At 54.7% G+C, this 19,564-nt stretch overlaps 1 protein-coding gene and 1 long non-coding RNA gene across 7 annotated transcripts in view; one reads left to right on the top strand and one right to left on the bottom strand.

The window, feature by feature from the left end:
- The first annotated feature begins 557 nt into the window (after window positions 1-557).
- LOC123796146 (uncharacterized) lies at window positions 558-8,540 on the top strand. Of its 5 annotated transcripts, none has more exons than XR_015722710.1 (6): window positions 558-1,220; window positions 2,045-2,276; window positions 5,956-6,121; window positions 6,304-7,952; window positions 8,032-8,242; window positions 8,339-8,540. It is a non-coding gene; the product is annotated as an uncharacterized LOC123796146 (long non-coding RNA). The 5 variants fall into 5 exon arrangements; XR_015722709.1 differs by having other exon boundaries at window positions 1,729-2,276; XR_015722708.1 differs by having other exon boundaries at window positions 558-1,838.
- Window positions 8,541-8,659: 119 nt separating this feature from the next.
- CEP104 (centrosomal protein 104) overlaps window positions 8,660-19,564 on the bottom strand; it is a 33,390-nt gene continuing 22,485 nt past the window's right edge. Inside the window, exons 15-22 of one of the 2 annotated variants that reach the window (XM_045803504.2) lie at window positions 19,266-19,373; window positions 15,419-15,455; window positions 14,971-15,037; window positions 14,310-14,418; window positions 13,869-14,007; window positions 13,647-13,714; window positions 11,817-11,907; window positions 8,660-10,908 (exon numbers count right to left, since the gene is read on the bottom strand). In XM_045803504.2, coding sequence (XP_045659460.1) covers window positions 10,793-10,908; window positions 11,817-11,907; window positions 13,647-13,714; window positions 13,869-14,007; window positions 14,310-14,418; window positions 14,971-15,037; window positions 15,419-15,455; window positions 19,266-19,373 — 735 coding nt within the window. In that variant the 3' untranslated portion in view covers window positions 8,660-10,792. The remainder of the gene's footprint in view (window positions 10,909-11,816; window positions 11,908-13,646; window positions 13,715-13,868; window positions 14,008-14,309; window positions 14,419-14,970; window positions 15,038-15,418; window positions 15,456-19,265; window positions 19,374-19,564) is intronic. The other variant, XM_045803506.2, reaches the window with a different exon arrangement.

Genomic DNA, 19,564 nt, shown 5'->3' with positions numbered 1-19,564 from the left:
GGAAAAGGCTTAATTAAGATGAATTTTCAGTTGCCCCCAAGACTTGCTGTAGGGAATTGAAGTAATGCAGTAGGATGTCAACTCCGAGTCCCAGGTTAATTGGGATCTGGTCCAGAGTGCTTGGTGATGTTCTCCTAACCAGACAACAGCGGCTTCTAAAGCCAGCAGTCTAGCTAAAATTTGTTAATTTCGACCTGTTCTTCTAAATCAGTTGTAGTGTTTTGCATATATGAATGCACTTGTTGTGCCCTTTGGAGGGAGGGAGCCAAAGATGTGGCAGTGGTTGCCGTGGTAGCGGCTACAGCCCTGATGGCTAAGAGAGCTGCCAGTGGGATCCCTAAGACCTGTTCTGCATCACCCTGTGAGAGGTCTTTGATAGGTGTTGGTTCATTCTTCCTCCTCTCGGCTGATGGCATGCCGGCTGGTGGAGTTACCGACCTCAGGCTGAAGCGTGGAAGCCGGTGTTTGAGTTCCTCGCGCCAGCTATCAGCCGAGCGGGTGGCCACAGAGGACCTTGTGGAGAAAGTGCAGCAGCGTGACCTCTCCCCCAGGTGAGTAAAGGTGCCGGGCCATTCCCCCGTGGCCGGCCGTTGGGCAGTCTATACCATACTTGCAGTTTGGGAAGGGGTTCCTCAACCCGAAAATGCTTTGAATGAGCCGAATTAAAATGTTTGTCTAGTTGTAAGTGATTAATAGTAAACAGTGCCTTCATTACTCTCATTTTGGGGGCCTCAGTTCCCCCTTTTTGTTTATGCAGTAGTTTCAAGATACTGTTGGCACGTTCAACAGTGGCTTGACCTGGAGGATTGTGGGGGAATGCCAGTGGAATGTGTGATTCCCCATGTATTTAGCAATTGGGTTATGCGATGGGGCATATAAGCTGGGCCATTGTCTGTTTACGTTTTTTGGGGGATGCCCATTTTGGCAAAGCATTGCAAAAGATGACTGATGACATGAGAGGAGCTTCACCGCTCTGAGCAGAGGCCCATATATATCCAGGGTAAGTAGCAGTAGTAACAAATGAGGGGAAACGGGTCATGTCCATTTGCCATGGTTGATTTGTGGATAAACCACAGGGACTGACTCCTCCAGGAAGATGAGCAGAAGAAAATCACTGGCGGTTGGGACAGAAGCGTGTGATGTGTTTTGCTTGTGAAAGAGAGACTGCCCCTTGGCTAAGAAAGGAGTGAGAATCCAAGGCAGAGGAGAATTAAGATCCAGTAAGTCAGGAATCCGCAAGATTGTGGCCCTCCGCAAGAGGCCCGGGTTGATGAGAACGACTGCCCGTGAAGGGCAAACAACGGGGAAGCCTGTGTTGTAACAATGACCGAGCTTCAAGAAACAGACATAGTAGAGGGCGGTTAGTGTGTGTGTTAAGAGCGGCGGCAGGGAGGTCCCAGTAATTGTGGGAGTCTGTTATTAGATCAAGAGGTGTTCGAGAAAAGACCTTTAGAGCAAGAATGGCAGCAGCCAGTTCTGCCCTGTGAGCGGATATGGTAAAGCTCTGTAGGCCTCTTTCCATTTATTCCTGTTTCCATGTTACAGCCCCTCCTGCGGCTGCTTTGGGGCTGTAAGAGCATCAGATAAGGGTTTATTAGAAATGAGAGAGTAGGAGGACAGGTGGAAATATTTAAGGCTCTGGATACGTTTATCTGAGGGCAATAGGAAGATAAATTGACCCATAAAATTAGCCACTGCAGTTTGGAACTTTCCATCATGTATCCGTAGGTCGTGCTTTTCTTCTTTGCTGATGCCTAGTAGATATATTGGGGATCAAAACCAGTTAGCTGAATTATTCTTTTCCGACCCTCTCATAGGAGCTGCAATCCAAGAGAGAGGTGAGAGGCGACCCTGTGTTTGGGTTGGGCTGGGAGGAAAAGCCTTTCAAGAACAAGGCATTTATCAGGCAGAACTTGGCAGATTACCCTGTAAGGGGAGTGAGGGGTGTTCAAGGCAAGGACAGTTACGCGGACAGAGCGATCTCTGCGGTCTGACAAAGTAGAGGTTCGTCGTTGGAATAACAGATCTCGTTGGTTTCCTCGAGGCGTCATCCATCGTGTGGACGCAGGGTTTGGATCTCCCTGTAATAAGTTAAAGAGGGAGGTCAGCTGGCAAGTAGGAATTTCTAGAGTGGGACGCAGCTGTGCCCAAGGAGTGAGCTAAAAGTGAAGTGGCGACGGAAAATGGACAGCGATCTGTCGAGCAGTGACTGTCTGCGACGCGAGCCTATACTCCAGATACTCCGTGGAGCTGCCGGTGGTGTTTTCTCAGGAGCGGTGAGCAAACCCGCGGCGGTGACTGAATCAATAAGAAATCGTAAACACGTACAGAGAAGGGTGTTATTATCTGAAGCAAGCAGATATCTTCCATGTCATGATGAATCCGTATGCGTGGGAATCTATTTCTGGTGGGTTGAAGGGCTGCCCTGACAAAAGACTGACACCTGGCGGGGGGGGCTCTTCTCCACCCCCGAGGCAGATTCTTCCATTGGTGTCTTTGGACAGCTCTGTGATTGTCGATCGTGGGGACTGAGAAGGCACATTTTTCTTTATCCTCGGGGTGCAAGGGGATAGTAAAGAAGCAATCTTGGAGATCAATCCCAATGAGACTGAGTTGAAGGGAGTAAGGAAGGATTTGGAAGACCAAACTGTAAGGGCCCCATGGGAATCATTTGAGCATTAACTGCCCATGAATCATGTAGCAATCTTCATTTGCCTGACTTTGGGGGATACAAAAGAGAGGAGTATTCCGTGGGCTGGTCGAAGGTTCTCTACGTCCAGGAGTTAATTCCACTCGGCTTAGTAGGGGTTTTAGTTTGTCCCCTTTTACAGGTCATTGCTCCACCCACGCAGGGGGACCTGGTTTCCAAGACAGCTTGAGTGGGGGCATTTCTGCAGCAATGGCCGTCTGCATAAATCTGTTTGCAAGGAAAGATTCCATTGCTTTCATAAGTCTCTTCCCCAGAGAGAAACAGGGATGTTTGGGACAAAAGGTCTTGTGATGGCTCGGTGCCCTTCCATATCAGCGCATACAACAGCAAATTTATTTTGTAGGGGACTGTCTTGTCCCCCTCCTCTGGTAAGAGTTCGTGAAGTGGGCACAAGGGGAACTTCGGTTGGCCAGTCTTGGGCTTGAATGACAGGTGCGTTGGCCCCAGGATCTATTAAGCCTTTCATAGTTCTTTTTGCAATTGTAATTTGTAATGTGGGTCGTGTGTCCTGGATGGGCAGAGCCCAAAAGGCCTCCTGCTTTGCACTGGTACTGCCAAAGCCCTTATCATGTCTTTGTCTATTTTAACTGTTTGGGGGCCCAGTAAGGAAGCAGGAGCGACTGTGCTGCTGCGGTCTGTGGCGGTATTTCTGTATCGGTAAAAGAAGTCAATGTTATTTGAATTTCCCCTCTGTAATCGGAATCAGTAACCCCGGGGAGAATGAATATGCCTTGGATAGTTGTGCTAGAGTGCCCCAAAATTATTCCTGCTTTTCTGGGTGGCAAAGGACCAACTATGCCTGTGGGGGCCTTTTTTGCTTCCCCAACCATTTTAAAGGTCACATCAAAGCAAGAGGCGGGTCCAGTCCTGCGCTGTCTGCAGCGAGCACGTCTATCACTCAGTGTCGTCTGGGGTGAAGGGGTTGTTGGACGTTTTGGGGACCCATGTCTTTGCGTTGACATTCCGCATTTGGGCGTTTGGGTTCGAGGATTGGCTCCCGGTTTGCATGGGGGCTCGGGAACCAGCGCCCCTCTTCAAGTTTCCCAACGGGGTTTCCCTGCGAGTCGGACTTGGACTGGCATTGGTTAGTCCAGTGATAGCCCTTTTTACATTTGGGGCATTTTTGAGTGGGACGTTTCCGCTCTTGTTGTCGGCCTTGTTTCTGAAAACGTCCCTCTTTGCCTCATTTACAGCATTTTTGAGGTCTCAAAGCGGAGGCGAGCAATACTGCCCTACGAGACGGCGCCCGCATTTTGGCAGGCTCTCATCATTTCCACAGCGTTTGGGCGCTGGCCTCTTAAAGGTGCCAGCCCCTTCTGGCGGTGCTGACTGGCATTTCCTAGGCCCGTTGTGTCGTCAGAAGTGTTTGTGCAGTTTGTCGTCTCTCTGTAAAGGTCATACAGGGTTCATTGGCTCCTTGCCGAACCGTAGCAAAGGAGCCAGATGGGGTCTGAGAATCTGGAGTCCGGGCCGTGCTTAGGGGCCGCATCCGCTACTTGCCGACGTGCCCTTCGAACCACAGTCCTAGAAGGCCCTTGGAATGGCGTGTTATTTGTCAGGTTGCCCATGGCAGGTATCCGAGCAGCACCTCGAGATTCGTGCAGCCGTGAAGAATACAGGGTGGCGTTAACCACCATTTTGATTGATGTTTGCCGTGCCAAGGGGTCATGTCATCTCCACCACCTGTCCCTTCCATAATGCCCCTCGTGGAAGTACTTGAGAGCCCGTTCTCGCGGCCGCTCCGAGGCTCCTGGAAGACCTGGAACGTAAATGACCCCGGGGTGGCGCTCGTGCCTGGGCCCAAGGACAGCCAATGAAGCCTTCCTGTACTTGGCCTTCCTTTAATGTTTTCTCCACCACGGAGAAGCAGGCAGTGTCCTTGACCCCTTTATTTTCCGCGCTAGAGAGGGCGGAGGAGGGGATCCATCGGGGGTTAATACTGGAGCCTCCGGTGGGGTGTTGGGGGTTCCATTCATCGGGGCTGTTGCCGAGACGGGGCGGCGTTGGCCGATCTGAAGGGGGAGGAGTGAGGTCCTGCCAACTAGATGGGGTGGGTTTTTTTCTGTAAAGAGTGGATAGCTATCGGGCAAAGATTCCATGTATGCAAATGAGAAGCTTTAAGGGGACCCAGTGCATTTTTCAGCCGTCTGCGCACACGTCCCCAGCCCTCAGCTGAGGAAGAGCCCTCGGGCGGGTCCCGGGGGCCAGCTGACCTATTACAGACACACTTGCGTTATGTCCTATCAGTTCCTGCCCCGTAGAAAGCGGCGGCCGATGCAGTTGCTCCCTACGGACAGCCTGTTGCTTACTGGAAGATGTTCCCATAACTGACGCGTTTATAACAGACAGAAAAACAGATCAGAGAGAAATTGAAAGTAAAATTCCACGTGCCTGAAAGAAAGAGAAAAGCGAGTTCAATCGTGGCTCCGTGTCAGGTGTCAAGTGTTGTAGCGGACGTCGTTTCCCTTTCTCGGGCTTGAGGAGTGACGTGCAGGATGGGGATTATTTCGAGCCCTGAAAAAGTCCCTGTTCAGGTGCCGAATGTCGTCACGCACGGAAATCAAGCTCTCAGACAAGGATCTGAGCGCCGTGCGGGACCGCGTCTGCGAGAGCAGCGCCAGCTGGATTCCGCACTGAGCATTTGTTCTTATCAGAAAAGCAAGGACAGATGCCTCCAGGCGTGGGACAGGAGTACAAAGGGGCAAATATCTTGAAGCCCTCGAGCTGCCTGCACTCTCCCAGACGCGCAGGCATGCAGGGCGGCTGTCACGGGGTAAGGGAGGAGCGGCATGTGCGTGCTGGCCATCGCCAGGTGCAGGAAGGGGCACTGGGAGTTACATACTTTCCTGGCTCCTGACCTATGCCCTGTTCCTGGGGATCGTGGGATCCTGTTCCTTCCGGGCCATTGCGTTCAATACCCTGAGACCAGGAACGCTGCTGACGTTCCCGCTGCTTCCCGTCACCCCTTAGGGCTGACAATATGCTTTCTAAGAATAACTCCACACGCATATATTAAAAAGAAAATATTGTTTCATTTAAGAATGTGTTACTAATTGTATTTTTCCACTCGCATATTGCTTAGTGTATTTTTAATATTTTTATAAATTTTTCCTTAGTTTATCTATTGAATGATGAATTACAGTCTTTACCTTTATGAATTTACGATTCATTTAATGTTTTGTAATTTGTTTATGTCATTTTATTTATTTTTATTTTTTTAAAGATTTTTAAAATTTATTTGACAGAGAGAGAGCACAAGGAGGGGGAACAGCAGACAGAGGGAGAAGGAGAAGCAGGCTCCTCGCCGAGCAGGCAGCCCGACGTGGGGCTCGATCCCAGGACCCTGAGATCATGACCTGAGCCGAAGGCGGACGCTTCACCAACTGAGCCACCCACCCAGGTGCCCCAAGTGTATGTTATTTTAAATGCATTGGATGTTAAGTTGCCTTGGTATTTGTGTCATATGAATTGTGAGCCATTTTTGGTGAAAATACTGTTTTTATGTGAAATAAGTACGGATATGCTAGTATTGTTTTGTTTTTCTGGTATCACCACCACTAATCTTTGTTAAACTTTTCCTGTGTATCTTCCAGGTGGTGAGGGCCGCTGTGAAAAGCAATGCAGACATTAGGCGTGTGGTGGGCAGGAAGACGGCCCCCAGAGAGGTCCACGCCCCCCAGAACCTGTGAATGTGGTAGATTTTGCGGCACAGGGGATTTGAAGTATTTGGACCTCGAGATGGGGAGATGGTCTTGTGGGCCCAGTGAAACCACAGGGGCCTTACAAGTAGAAGAGGAAGGTGGAGGCCGAGAACCAGGGGGACAGCAGTGTGAGAAGCAGGGGTGCCTGGCTGGCCTTGCACAGAGGGTCCCCGAGCTTGGGAAAGTGGGCGCCTCTGGAAGCTGGGATGGCGAGGAGTGGATCCCCTCGGGGCCCCCACACCTGGCTGAGCCCCGATCTTCGTCCCTGTGCTCGAGATAACTTGTGGCAGCAGCAACAGATCCCTGCCGTGCCCTGTTCTGGAATTATTTACCTATTTGCACTCACAGAGCCCACCAGAGGCCTGCTTGGCCCTTTCCTGTGTTGTGTAGGAATTCTCTGTGTCTTTTCGGTACCAGTTCTTTGTTGGCCGCACGTTGTGAACAAATGGGTTCTGGTTTTCTGTTCCTGTAAAGGCGTCTCAATGCACCTTTGACACAGTCTTCATGATTGTAATGGAGTCAGGTGACCCATCGTTTAGCTGTTGTGTGTGTGTCTTGTTTCACACATCTCTACCTCATTTGGGAACAGGAAATACAAAACAGCTCCAGGTAGGTTACAGATGGCAGTGTTAAAAAGCAAACTTGTAAAACTTTCAATAGGAAGAACATAAGTGGTGATTTTTTTCTGTTCCTGGCCCTGCTCCTGGCCTGGCCCCGCCCAGGCTGAGGTTCGGAGCCTGGACACCTGCCGGCTCCCCCTCCTGCCTCCCCCAGCCACCAGGGAACCCCCCACCCCAGTCTAGGATCCCGGCATTTGGTAAACAGCACTCCCAAGTTGCTCCCTACGCCATGGGGAGAGAACTTTATCCAGAACGCTAGCAGTGGTTCCTGCCATGTCCCCCACCTTCAGGCAGCACCCTGCACCCCTCCCTCTCCCGGACTGGTCCCGGGACACTGAGAGGAGCCAGGGACGCCTCTCCTGGGAAGTCCTCAACCTGCAGGACCGGGGCCACAAAAAGGCTTCGCTTGGGGATGAGCTCCTTCCGTGCACAAGGAATTCCACCCAATGGGGCGTCTGACCTCAGCCCTGCCCACTCTCCCTGCCCCTCCCCTGCAATCCCAGCACTAGTGGGCTCAGGTGGGTGGGCCTGGGGCCTGGAAGCTTGGTGGAGTTCTGAGGTTTTCTGGGCAGGTGGGGGTCCATGCCTCAGTCTCCCTGCTTCCTACCCCTTGCAGGCACAGCCTAATGAGAGACGAAGGACTGCGGGGGTGCGCCTCCAATTAGGGGTGGGCTCCCTTGCCGAACTTGCAGACCCACTGGCCAGGCTGGGCCTCATCAGCACCATCTCCCCAGCTCCACTCTGTAAAGGGGAAACCGAGGCAGGGATGAGCTGTTGTTCACAGGCATCCCGGGTCTGATCCAGAGTTCTCATCTGGGCCCGCCGCCTTCCTGGTTTTTAAGAGCCAATATGCAACGGCAGGAACCGACACCCAATTCCAGCAGCACGCGGAAGGGCCCCTCCTCCCACGCCTCTGCAGGGGTGAGTGGAGCGCTTCTCTGGACCCTGTGCTCTTGTCCCACACTCTGCAGCACACACACTTGGCCCCTCCCCCACGCAGGTGCCCCAGTCACCAAAGGAAGAGAAAACGAAGTCATTGTTCCATTGAGACTGCGATGCTGTCAGCTTTACGTTAACACGTGTTTGTGGAAGGGAAAAAACTGCGCATTAGAACTTCAAAATGGAAGCAATTCTACAATTCGCCAAACAGAAAAGCTTAAAGTCACTCCACAGATGAACAAAGAAAATACTGCCTTTTTACTCATTTGAAAGTAAGATGCCGTCCCTCTGGCCAAGGGGACCAGGTGTGGAGACGTGCAGTGGGCACAGTGAGACCGTCTGAGGAACATTCTGATTTTCTCTCACAGGGTGAAGCTGGGCAACTGGTTCCTCCAACCCACATGGGGCTGAGGGTCCTTCAGCTGGTTCAGCAGGAAGCTCGTGTGGACACGCACCCGGCATCCTGGGGGCCGGGCTCTGGGCTCTGCGCCCCGGCCTGCGCGCCAGGCCAGAGTAGACGACACTCCGTCTGCCTTGTAATTGTAATCTTGAAATAAAAGTGACAAAACATTTAGTGATCTTTTTATTTTGTTAATATGCTCAGGGTGAAGTGACCCCTAGGCCCTGAAGTAACAACAAAAATATATTAGTTAGATATTATAATTCTGGTACCCGAAATAAAGACAAATAGAAAACTATGTTAAAACATTAAAAAGCTGTAAATTTTCATTAAAAGTATTTACATGTGTATTCTGATGCCAAATTTATAGACACATTTCTTTTAAATTAGCTTGATAAAATATTCTGAAATATGAAAATAATAGAAATAAATAGTTAAATATCCACAACATATTCATGAATGAAAAGTCAATTATTAATTCCTGTTCTGAATTTACATATTTACTTATAAATGGCCAAGGGATCTTACAGTTCCTTCCAAATTTTTATCTTTTCCGTGTGGTTCCTTAATAGTGTATAACTCTGTAAGGCTTTCAGTAGCCATGAGTCACTGCCAGGGATCAAGAGAAATGCACGATTCTTCCATAACCAGCAACGCTGACTGGTCTTAAATGCACCTGATTTTGTTTGTCAATCAGTAAAATTAAATATTTTTACAAATATTTTTTAAGTTACAATATATAGAGAATAGGACATATGTATTTGAAAGTTTTGATCGGAGAGGAAGGAGTGATTCCTTCACTAACTCGTGTCACCGCGGCTCTAGTTACGGAAGCGGCTGGTCCTCGCGTGGAGGACGGGCCAGCAGGTCGAGCCACGGTTCCCAGAGCCAGGAAGCCTCATGCGTCATGGGCTGGCATCTGCACTCTGCTCGGTCCACTGAAGGTTTACGTGATTTCTCCCCATATACTTCTGATTTTTTAACTGGTTATTGTTTTTGAGGGTAATTCTCTCAGTCTTATTCTTGCTGTATACGAGACGGTATTAGTTTGCCCAGATGGAGAGTGAGTCGTGCAAACTCACGGCCACCAACGTGAGTGTGCTCGGGGAGCACACTGCCCAAACAGCTGTTAGGGGTTTCCTAAAATCCATTTTGTTGTTTCACACGGTTGGGAATTAAACACATTTATACGCTAACCATATAGTCCACATTTCATCCATTGCACCCAGTTCTCATGGGCATTCTGAAGGCCTGCCTGACGCTCAGGGGGACGGCCAAGTACGCCCCGGCCACAGGGTGGGACAGGAAGGGCCAGCCGCCTCGGGTCCCCGGGAAGCTCGGCTGCGGGGAACAGGCCTGCACGGGGAGACCACTGCCAGCAGACTTCAGACACGCACTGGCTCCGTCACGGCCACGTGCACGGGAAGCAGGCGCAGCCACTCCCCAGGACCGGATGGCTGCTCAGGAGCTGGAGACGGGACTGGACTTCGAGGTCTGGTTTCTTCTTGGGAAGTGATGTTTGGTGCTTGAAGTATCACAGGACGCGTCTGAGAAAATGAACGCACGGTCCCAGTTCCAGCGTCGACGTGGGAGGGGCAGCGCGACAGGCCCGAGGAGGACGCTCTGTGGTCTGTGCCGGAGGCTCACTTGTGATGGTTCGGCAACTAGAAGCTACTCTGCGCCAGGGTCAACAGCGCCACATCTGCCTCTAGGGTTTAAGAGGGTTGTTCCGACCTACACGAGTGGTCAGGTGAGCACAGGACAATCAGGCGCCAGGGGGGGGCACGCACGTAAGGGACGTGAGCACGCACAGCAGCGACAACCTCAGCTCCCCCGGGGGCACTGCCCTGACGGGGGGGACGGCCGCAGACCCCGCGCCGGGCGAGTGCTGCAGGGGGACCCATGCTCGGTGACCTGTGACGGGGGAGCGCGGGCTCCGCAGACACAGGTGAGGAGCTGTGCTGGGCGGGGGGCGGGGGGGGGCAGACCGTGCCTGGGGGGGAAGGCGCCAGGTGAGACTCGTGCACGCCGTCTCTCCGGCCGGTGACCGCTGCGCGGGGGGCCAAGGCCCACGTGTGAGAGACCAACAGCACAAGGTTCACGGGGAAGCCTTTATGGAAATCACCGCAAGCGCGTGACTAAAGGGCGCTGTGCTCGCGCTACACCCTCCGCGGGCGGACCCTCCGGGCAACGGTGTCGCTGCCCTTCAAACAGACCGATGCTCTTTGGGTCACACGGGGCTGGGAGGTCAGAAGCCTGGCTGCGTGAGCTGCGGCGGGTCTGGTCCTAACTCCGGCATGCGGGTTCTTCGGGCACGCGGGGCCGAGGGACCACGTCCAAGGACGGGTTTTAGGACAAATGGTTCACAGGCAGGAAACTTGCTCAGGCCCTCGTGAGGACAAAGGAGACAGAACGCGTCACGTCACCGCTTGGTGTATGTCCTGCCAGAGCTTTTGCTCAGTCCCTTCGGGGTAGGGATCTTGCTTCCGACCTTTGATCCTGAGGTCCCCGATTTGGCCATGGCTGGGCCTTTCCCTGCTGGACACACAGACACACAAAACACAGGCACCGTGTCAGGAGGGACACGACACGAACAGAGCGCGAGGCCGCGGTGCAGGCACGGTGGCCCCTCGGTCTGCGGGGGGCCGGGCTGAGCAGGGCAGGCGCGAGGACCGGCCGCACCTGCTGAGGACGTGCACCTGAGCCCGCAGAGGAGGAAGGAAAAGGGCTCAGAGGAAGGGCCTGACGTCAGGGATGGAGGGAAGAGCCCGGAGCCGACCGCCCATTGCTGGCTTCAGAAACTCAGCTCCAGGGACGAAGGAAAGGAGCAGCCGCAGGACTGGAACTCCGTGTGGGGCTGAGGAACCTCGGCGGCCCTCCAAGGGCCCGTATTCCTCGTTTACGGAAGAGGCTGCTGCGAGGCCCTTGGCAGGGCGCCTGCCACGGACGGAGCCCAGGACCCACGTCTCGTCACACTCGTGTTGGTGACTTTCCTGCTCGCCCCTAATGGAAAGCTGTGCCTCCAACAGTGTTTTGGTCAGGAATAATTTTCTAATGGAAAATATATTTCCTTGTAAGGCATTCTAAGTCTAACATAAAATAGTGAAAATTACGATTTATAAAACGGGTAGTGGCATCATCTGTGAATCTACTATTTAACTTTGTGTTTCTAAATACTCCGGTTTGGTGGTGCAGACAGACGCCGAGAACCAGGGTCTGCCCCTGAGGAACACCCGGGGGCTGGGTTTGCTGCCTTGATGACGCCCTCGTGGGGCCTCCGGGACGGGCAGGATCTGTGCAAGGGTCTGGTGCTGACAGAGAGAGTTCTGGTCACACAGTAGGCCTCCTCACTAAGCGCCCAAGGCAAGACACAGAGACTAAGTGACAACAGAGGGGCGGGGACCCCACCACATGGGTGCCGAGGTGCCGGCAGGCACGGCCCTTACCCGGCGGCAGGGCGGGCGCCTTGTGCAGCACGCGGGTCTTACGCAGGTTCGCCGTGCAGCCCGCCGAGCCCATGAGGTGAGCTTTCCACGCCTGCAACAAAGGGAGAAGCACACGGTGTGTCCGCCAGGCCACCAAGGGCACAAGTGAGATGAGCTCCCGCCAGAGCTGAAATGAGGGGCAGCCACGGCTCCTGCCCGACCGGGTGCCCGGAGCGCTGTCACGGGAGTGGCGCCAACGTGGAGGCTTAGGGAGCAAACGGGGCATGGGGCTGTGGGGTGGCCTCCAGGAGTGGAGAGTGGCCCCTGGTGGACGGCCAGCAAGAAAGCAGGGACTTCAGTCCTCTAATGACAAAGAGAATTCTGCCAGCAGCTGGGTGAGCGTGGACTGTCCCTCCCGAGCCCAGCCTGGCCCGCAGATGGGAACGCAGCCTGGTGAGACCCCGAGCAGACGAGACAGTCGGTTGTGCCCTCAGAAAGTGTGTGGCGATTTGCTTCCTGGCACGGAGGACTGAATTCTGAGCAAGCAGAGGGGAAGTACGAGAGGCCTGCTGACCGCCTCGTAGCTGTGAGCCCGGCTGCCGCTCCCGGTCGGGCGCTGGGGACAGGAGGGCTCGCAGGAAGAGGAGCCGAGGGCTGCAAGGCTCAGAGCCCCCACAGTACACAGCAGCCAGAGGAGGGGATGGGGTGTCACAGGCAGCATGAGTGTCACGGGAGCAATCAGAACAGAAATGCAAAGGCCCCTAAATTCTAAAACTAAACGGCACGCGAGAGTGTGCGCACGTGAGAACTGCTTATGTACCTTTTAAAAAGGCGAAGCCCGTAAGGAAGGAGGGTGGTGAGCAGGGGCAGGGACAGCAGCTGCTCTCCGTTCCCTGAATATGTCCCATTTTATAGACTTTGGGACGAGCAAAGCATTTTATGTCATTACAAGACTTAACTGAAAAACCCCCGTCTATTATGGAAGAACGCGCGAGCATCTAAGGAACAGCCGCAGGAGAACTAAGTTTTAAAACTCAACGCTGCTGGTGCAGCTCCGTGGCAGGGCATTTACAGAGGAAGGGACGCGCTGCTGGCTGTGCCTCCAGGGAGCACGAGAAGGGGCCCACGGGTGGGGTACAGATGAAACGAGAGCCCACCGTCAGTCAAGCGGCGGACGGGACGTGAAGGCTGCCTGCAGGCGCCTCTGCTCTGCTGGGGACTTGATAGTATTGACACTTTCTGAGAGAGAGGACGAGCTGGGACAACTGCACGGGTACAGGGCTGACTGTTTGGTTTCTGCACAGCGCACTGGGTCTGAGCCGTCGTCTCGTGGGCACACGTCCCAGAGCTGGGACAGGACAGCCCGGCCACAGGACACAGCGGTGGACTGCCCGGCACATGGAGGATGGTCCTGCCCCTCGCGCACTGAACTGGAGTCACGGCGTGGCGGACGGAGGGAAGGGAGGAGAGCCCGCAGTCACCCGTGAGGTGCAATTTCAAACGGCACCGGGCTCGGTTTCAGTAATGAGGAGGGACCGGCGTGCTGTGGTCCAGCCTAGCTGCCATCAGGGGCCCCAGCGCCCAGAGGAGCGTGGGGACCAGACAGAGGCCAAAGCCCGTCACGATCGGCCCCCAGAGCCGAGGCCCCCGCAGAGGGTCTAGGGCGGCGGCAGGAGGGGACCCGAGCAGGCAGCTCAGCACAGGGAACGCTCGGGCGGCACTGAACAGGGCAGGGTGCTCCCCGAACACTCACGGTCCCCCGCCTGCGGCCCAGCCCTGACAACCTCGTCACCGTCCCCTGCACGGCGCTGGCCACCCCGTGCTGGCTCGCGGCCCGCGTCAGGCCCTCACCTCTTCTCCGGGTGAGAAGTTCTCATGGCACAGAGGACACCGGTTTGCCAGCTTCTCTGGTTTGGCAGCTGCAGTGGTGTCAATAAGACAAGATTCAGTTCCTCCGCGACAGCGGCCCGAGGAGCAGCAGACACCTGACCGACGCCCCCTCTGCAGCGGGGTCCCCCCCCCCAACCCGGCAGGGCACCGCGGACACGGAGGCGCTGCCTGAGCCGCACTCACGGTTACACTCCTTCGTTTTTATGTGTCTGGGCAGCTCTTCTTTCAGGATGGCCTCGCTGCAGCGGTAACACTTCCCAAACCCGTCCCTCCTGTCGCACTCCGTCAGCAAGTGCTCCGTCAGGCTGGAGATCTCCACCACCTGCATCCCGAAACGCAGAAGGATGCCTGTGTCCGAGAACGCTGCAGCGTGTGCTGCCCCGCCGGCCAGCTCGTCCGGCTCGCACACAGCTCAGTCCTCCCCCGCCAGCCCGCACACACACTGGGGAGCCCTCCATCCAGCTGCAAAAGGCTGCAGCCGGGGCTGTCCTCACGGGCACTGACCCGTCTGCGGGGGGCACACCTGGTCAGCAGGGGGACTGACCCGTCTGCGGTGGGCGCACCTGGTCAGCACGGGGACTGACCCGTCTGCGGTGGGCGCACCTGGTCAGCAGGGGGACTGACCTGTCTGCAGTGGGCGCACCTCGTCAGCATGGGGCAGTGCTTCCAGTAGTGCAGGTCCAGGCCGTCTTCTGTGAAGGACTCACTCCTTTCCCCACAGAAGATGCACAGACTGCAAGAGAACAGAAGCCGGAGATGAAGGCAGGGATGTCGCCTGAAACACCACACCTGCCCTGTCCGCGGGCGGCCCCGGGGGACCTTGCTGGAGGGTCCGCGGGGGTTCAGCCCGCTAGTGCGCTGTAGGAAGAGCCGGTGTTTGTGACGCCTGAGCTCGAGGTCCCTTCCAATTCTAACCTGTCAGCATAATCAAGCACAGACGCTACTTAAGTCGCGAGAACAAAGATATTTTACTGAAATGCCTGGAGATTTGTTGTGGGGGCCGCACGGGGAAAGGATTTTGCTGTCACAGGATTCTGGGCCTTTAACAGCACTTCTGACAATGGGCTGCTGACTTCTCTGGGGGCAAAGCGGGAAGGCATCCTGGCTCTCCCGGCGGGAACGCCCGGCAGTCGGGAGGGCCGCTTCCCCACCTTTATGAATGACCGAGAAGAGCCGGTTCGCTCACGTAATCCCACTGCGCTGGAGAACACACTGACTTCGTGGCATCTGCACGCGGCCAGTCCCTTCAGTCCCCACAGCACAGGCTCAGGCCACCCCTACTCACTTATCTAAACAGTGACTCCCGGGGACTTCTGGAGCCGGAGGTGGGGCTGCTTTCCCTCCTTGCGTGTCTGAAATGAAAAACGAAAGCATTTAAAATAACTTTCTGTAAAAATTACTCTCGCATTTTTAGCCACCGGTTTGGTGTGAAACACATTTAGAAGCTACAAGCTGAGGGGCGCCTGGGGGCTCAGTCGGTTGAGGGTCCGCCTCTTGGTCTTGGCTCGGATCATGGGGTCGAGCCTGTGTTGGGCTCTGCGCTCAGTGGGACGTCTGCTCCCCCCCCACTTGTGCTCCTGAGCGCTCTGTCTCTCTCAAATCAATAAATCTTAAAAAAAAAAAAAAAAAAGCGTACTAGCCGATAAGGGTCGTGTTAACCTCATTACGTTCCCCGGGTGTTTGCTCAGGGAACGAGGTGCCCGCTGCTGACAGTCCCCAGGCCCAGCACCTACCCCGACTCTCCGCCTCCACCGAGGGGCCTTCGTTCCCCTAAGAACAAAAACGGAAAGATCAGAGACAGAGGGCTGCACAGTGAGTCCGTCCAGGGCACGTTCTGACGCCAAAAGTAAGTTCTTCTGTTTTCAGACTTTCTACCAACAAGTAACACAGCTCCATGAGCCGTCCATGCCCACACGTGTGCCCTCCCCTCACAAGCCCCAACAACGGGCTCCTGTCCCCGCTGCCGCTTCCCAGTGGTTCACCGTCCTCAGTGCCCGTGGGCTCTGGGCAGCACAGGACTGTCACCCTTCTCCACCGACGCCGGGGGTGACCCATGAGCCCCGTCTCCTAGCCGCCTCCCCCTTCCTGGCTCCTCACACCAGGGGTGCTCGTCCCGGCTCCCAGGCTCACAAGCCCTCTCTGTGGATGACCAAGGGTTCAAGCCCTCTCTCCCTGGGGTCCCAGGACCCAGCTTCTCCTGAGCAGGCTGAGCTGCTGCCGTGGGCTGCCCGGTCACAGACCAGGTTCCAGAGCCCCAGGAGCACCCTGGGAGAGATCTCGTACTTCTCCCCTTCTGCCCACTCAGCCTCCGTCAGGCCGCCAGCAGAGCCGAGGCTGGACTTCGAGCACACCCAGGCCAGGCCTCCTCTTGCCAGGTCGGGGCCTTGCTTCTGGGGGCCCTCCCAGCAGCGGCTGGCGGGCCCGTGAGTGCCCCGGCAGGCTGGTGTACTTTTGCTTGGGACTCAGCCGGCTTCCTGGCTCACCTGTCCACTTATCTCCTGTCTGCAGCGCTCTCTGTACACCAGCCACCTGGCTCCAGCCGCCCCTCCAGGGGTCCTGGCACACAAGCTCTGGCCCTCTCCTCCTCTCACCCAGGCTTTTGCCCGAGAGGCCTCCCCAGAGCAAGGTGTCAGCTGGCAGCCCCTCCTCGGCCCCACCACACCCCCATGCAATCCCTCATGTATCTTGATCACTGACGCCCCTAAAAGAGACGAGCGTCCCCAAGGATGGAGATTTTTGTCTGTTCTGTTCCCTGGCATACTGTCCCCAGCACGCTTGTGGACTAAATGGATAACCTGGCATTGCAGCCTTCCCGTGCCCAGGCAGACGCCGGGCAGCAAGGCAGCCATCAGTGTGGTGGGCTGGGCCTCGCTCTTCCCGCCAGGCTCCTTTCCTGTGTCAGACACCCCGTGTCTGGGGTGCTAAGGATGCAGGGGAGCTCCAAGCGGCGGAGTGGACAGAGGGGTCCCTTAGGAGCAGCTGAGTGTCACTGCTGGTGGCCAGCCGTGTGGGGGCTCAGGCCTTCCCGCCACAGTCTCCCCCGCCCCAGAGCTCTGGGAGCCACGTTAGCACGTTTCCTCGCCGGCTCTCTGGACACTGCTATCGTCCCTACGAAGCCTGACCGTGTGGTGAGCGCCTCACAGCACCCTGGGCACCAACCAGCCTGGCCTGGGGGGCGGGGGTTGAGGGCCTTCTTGGACTTTCAGAGAACAGGGACAGTGGGTGGCCCTACACGTAGCATTTAAGTGACATGTTACAAACACGGGTGCTGTCTGCTGGATTTGTAGAGAATTAAGCTTCATGTCCCAGTAAGTGACTTCTGTCACAGCCAGCCATGGAGCAGGAAGCGCACACCAGAACAGTCTTAGAGCTGGGGGGTAACAGATTAACGAGAAGCTGGCACGCGGCTCACACGATTTGTATGCCTACACAGAAGCAAACTTAGCGGGACTGTACTTTAGGCATCAAAACTTCTTAAGAGAGATGGGTTTGTGCATTTTGCAGGGAGACAGTGTAAACAATGCCGAAAGCTGAATTTTAGTTCAAGTTTTACCTTATCGATGCTTTGAATAGCTTAGGAAACCAATCAGTAATTTTTAAATCCTTTTTTCTAAAACTCAGGAGCAATCAGGCAATCTAAAAATACTCTGTCATTCACAGAAGTTTTGGAGCAGGATGGTGGGCACAGTGCCAACCCTGTGAATGCACTGAATGGCACAGGACTGTATGTGTAAACAGGGTTAAAATGGGAAATATGCTACGAATATCTCACCATGGTAAAAACAACAGAGGAAGAGATACCATAGTCCTCAGCAGTCCTTCTAACACGCAGGCCGATGTCTGCCTCCGCCGTGCCATCCACCCTGTGTTACTTTTTCTTTCCCTGTCTCTTCCTCTTGGAGCAGTGGCCCAGGGCCACTTGGTTCTGTTCCCTGCTTATTTCCAGAGCCCAGCACAGCGCCTGGCACACAGCAGGTGCTCAGCAAACATGATTTGGATGGAGATGAGCTGGTGAAGGTGCTCCCGGACAGCTGAAGGACAAGGTTTCCCAGCACCGTTTCCACAGGTATCTATGGGGGGGGGGCGTGACCTCAGCAGCACCCACAGCATCTGAGGCTGGGCTCACTGCAGCTCGGTGCTGCACCGTGATGGGGGGGGGGGTGGGTGTAAGAGCACAGCCCGGCTGTCTTGGCTTAACCACTGAGAGGTCTGTGCTTTGGGTAAGTCACTTTAGTTTTAAAAATTTGTTTCCTCATTGGGGTGCCTGGGTGGCTCAGTGCGTTAAGGTCTCACTCTTGATTATGGCTCAGAGTCCTGAGATCGAGCCCTGTGTTGGGCCCTGAGCTGGCGTGGAGCCTGCCTGGGATTCTCTCTCCCTCTGCCCTTCCCTTGCTCACGCTGTTTCTCCCTCTCTAAAAATATAAATAAATAAAATAAAAATTGTTTCTCCATTTGTATAACATTAGGAAAAATCAGGAGCACCTGCCAGACCTGCTTCAGTGGGCGGCTATGAGAATCGGACCAAACATGACTGTCTTAAAGAATCACCTTCGGGGGGGGCACCTGGAGGGCTCAAGGGGTTAAGTGTCTGCCTTTGGCTCATGTCATGATCACAGGGTCCTGGGATCGAGCCCCACATCAGGCTCCTTGCTCAGCGGGGAGCCTGCTTCTCCCTCTGCCTCTCACCCCTTCTCTTGCTCAAAATAAATAAATAAAATTCTAAAAAAAAAAAAAAAAAAAAAGAAGGCCCACCCTTGACTCCATGGTGTGAGGCCCCATCCCCATGAATCCCCCCTTCCTCAAAGGCCCCTTCTGTCCTGTTCTTGCCAGCTGCCAGCACCGCCGAAGGCGTCACTGTGACTCTGGGCCACAGGCACTTCAACACACACTCAGTTGCGTTTCTCTCTTTTTGAGCCGTGGTAAGCACCCTCACTGAGGGGTCTGCCCTCCTAACAGCCTGCTGCGGGCACAGTGCGGTCGGGTCACCAATAGGCACAGTGCCATGCAGCACACTCTGGAACCTTCTCTTCCTGCACCCCTGAAACCTCGTGCTCCTTGGTAAGCTCTTCCCCACCCCCTTTCCCCTTTTCTTTCAACTTAAGGAACTGAATGACAAAATGAACGTCGTGAAACGGGTGTAAGTCCCAGAAGCAGGGCAGTCACCCCCAGACGGCGTCTCCCAGAGGGTGAGGACCAGAGGCTTCCTGAGGGGGAACACTTCCCTGAAACCTGCCTTCTTCAATGCATGGGAATCAGATCTCCACACACAAGCTTACTGTCCTCCTTTGCCTCTGAAGGAGGCTCGGAGCTCCGAATGCGAAATCTACCCTCCGCCTCCTCCTTTAGAGAGGAGATCACCAGCAGCTCATACCACTCCCTGGACTGTATCTAATTCAAACTAGCTGATGAAAGATTCCTTTTATGTGACCCAAAACTAGTTTTAAAAAAGCAACTAAGCCTACAGATATCATCTGCGTAATGCCGTGAAAGGAAAGCAAGCACGCCGTGCATCCGTCTGTGGGACGAGCACTCAGGGCGTCCACGAACGCGCAGGGGTGAGGGTGCGGCAGCCTTCCCGACCTGGGCTTCGGCCTGAATGTCCTTGAGTGCGGCCAGCTGCCCTTGTAAAGCTTTAATTTCTTCTTTCTTTCGTTTTTCTGCTTCTTCTGTAGCTGCTTTCTTCTGTGCCTGGTATGAAAATTATTTTTCCATTAGAATATCTTTTGAGGGTAATCTTAGAAATTGGGAGAACGTTACGGCATATGAATTATGTTTCTTATATGTTATGACAGTCACTGAGACTAACAACATAACTGGGGTCGAAGTACCTTCACCAGATTAATCTGATAAATATTTACGGACAGATAAAACCACACACG

The sequence above is a fragment of the Ursus americanus genome, chromosome 33 (assembly GCF_024610735.1).
Source record: "Ursus americanus isolate L20-20 chromosome 33, mUrsAme1.1.p, whole genome shotgun sequence".
NCBI lineage: Eukaryota > Metazoa > Chordata > Mammalia > Carnivora > Ursidae > Ursus > Ursus americanus.
Note: the sequence above shows the minus strand (reverse complement) of the source record. Positions and strands in the feature narration are given on the sequence as shown.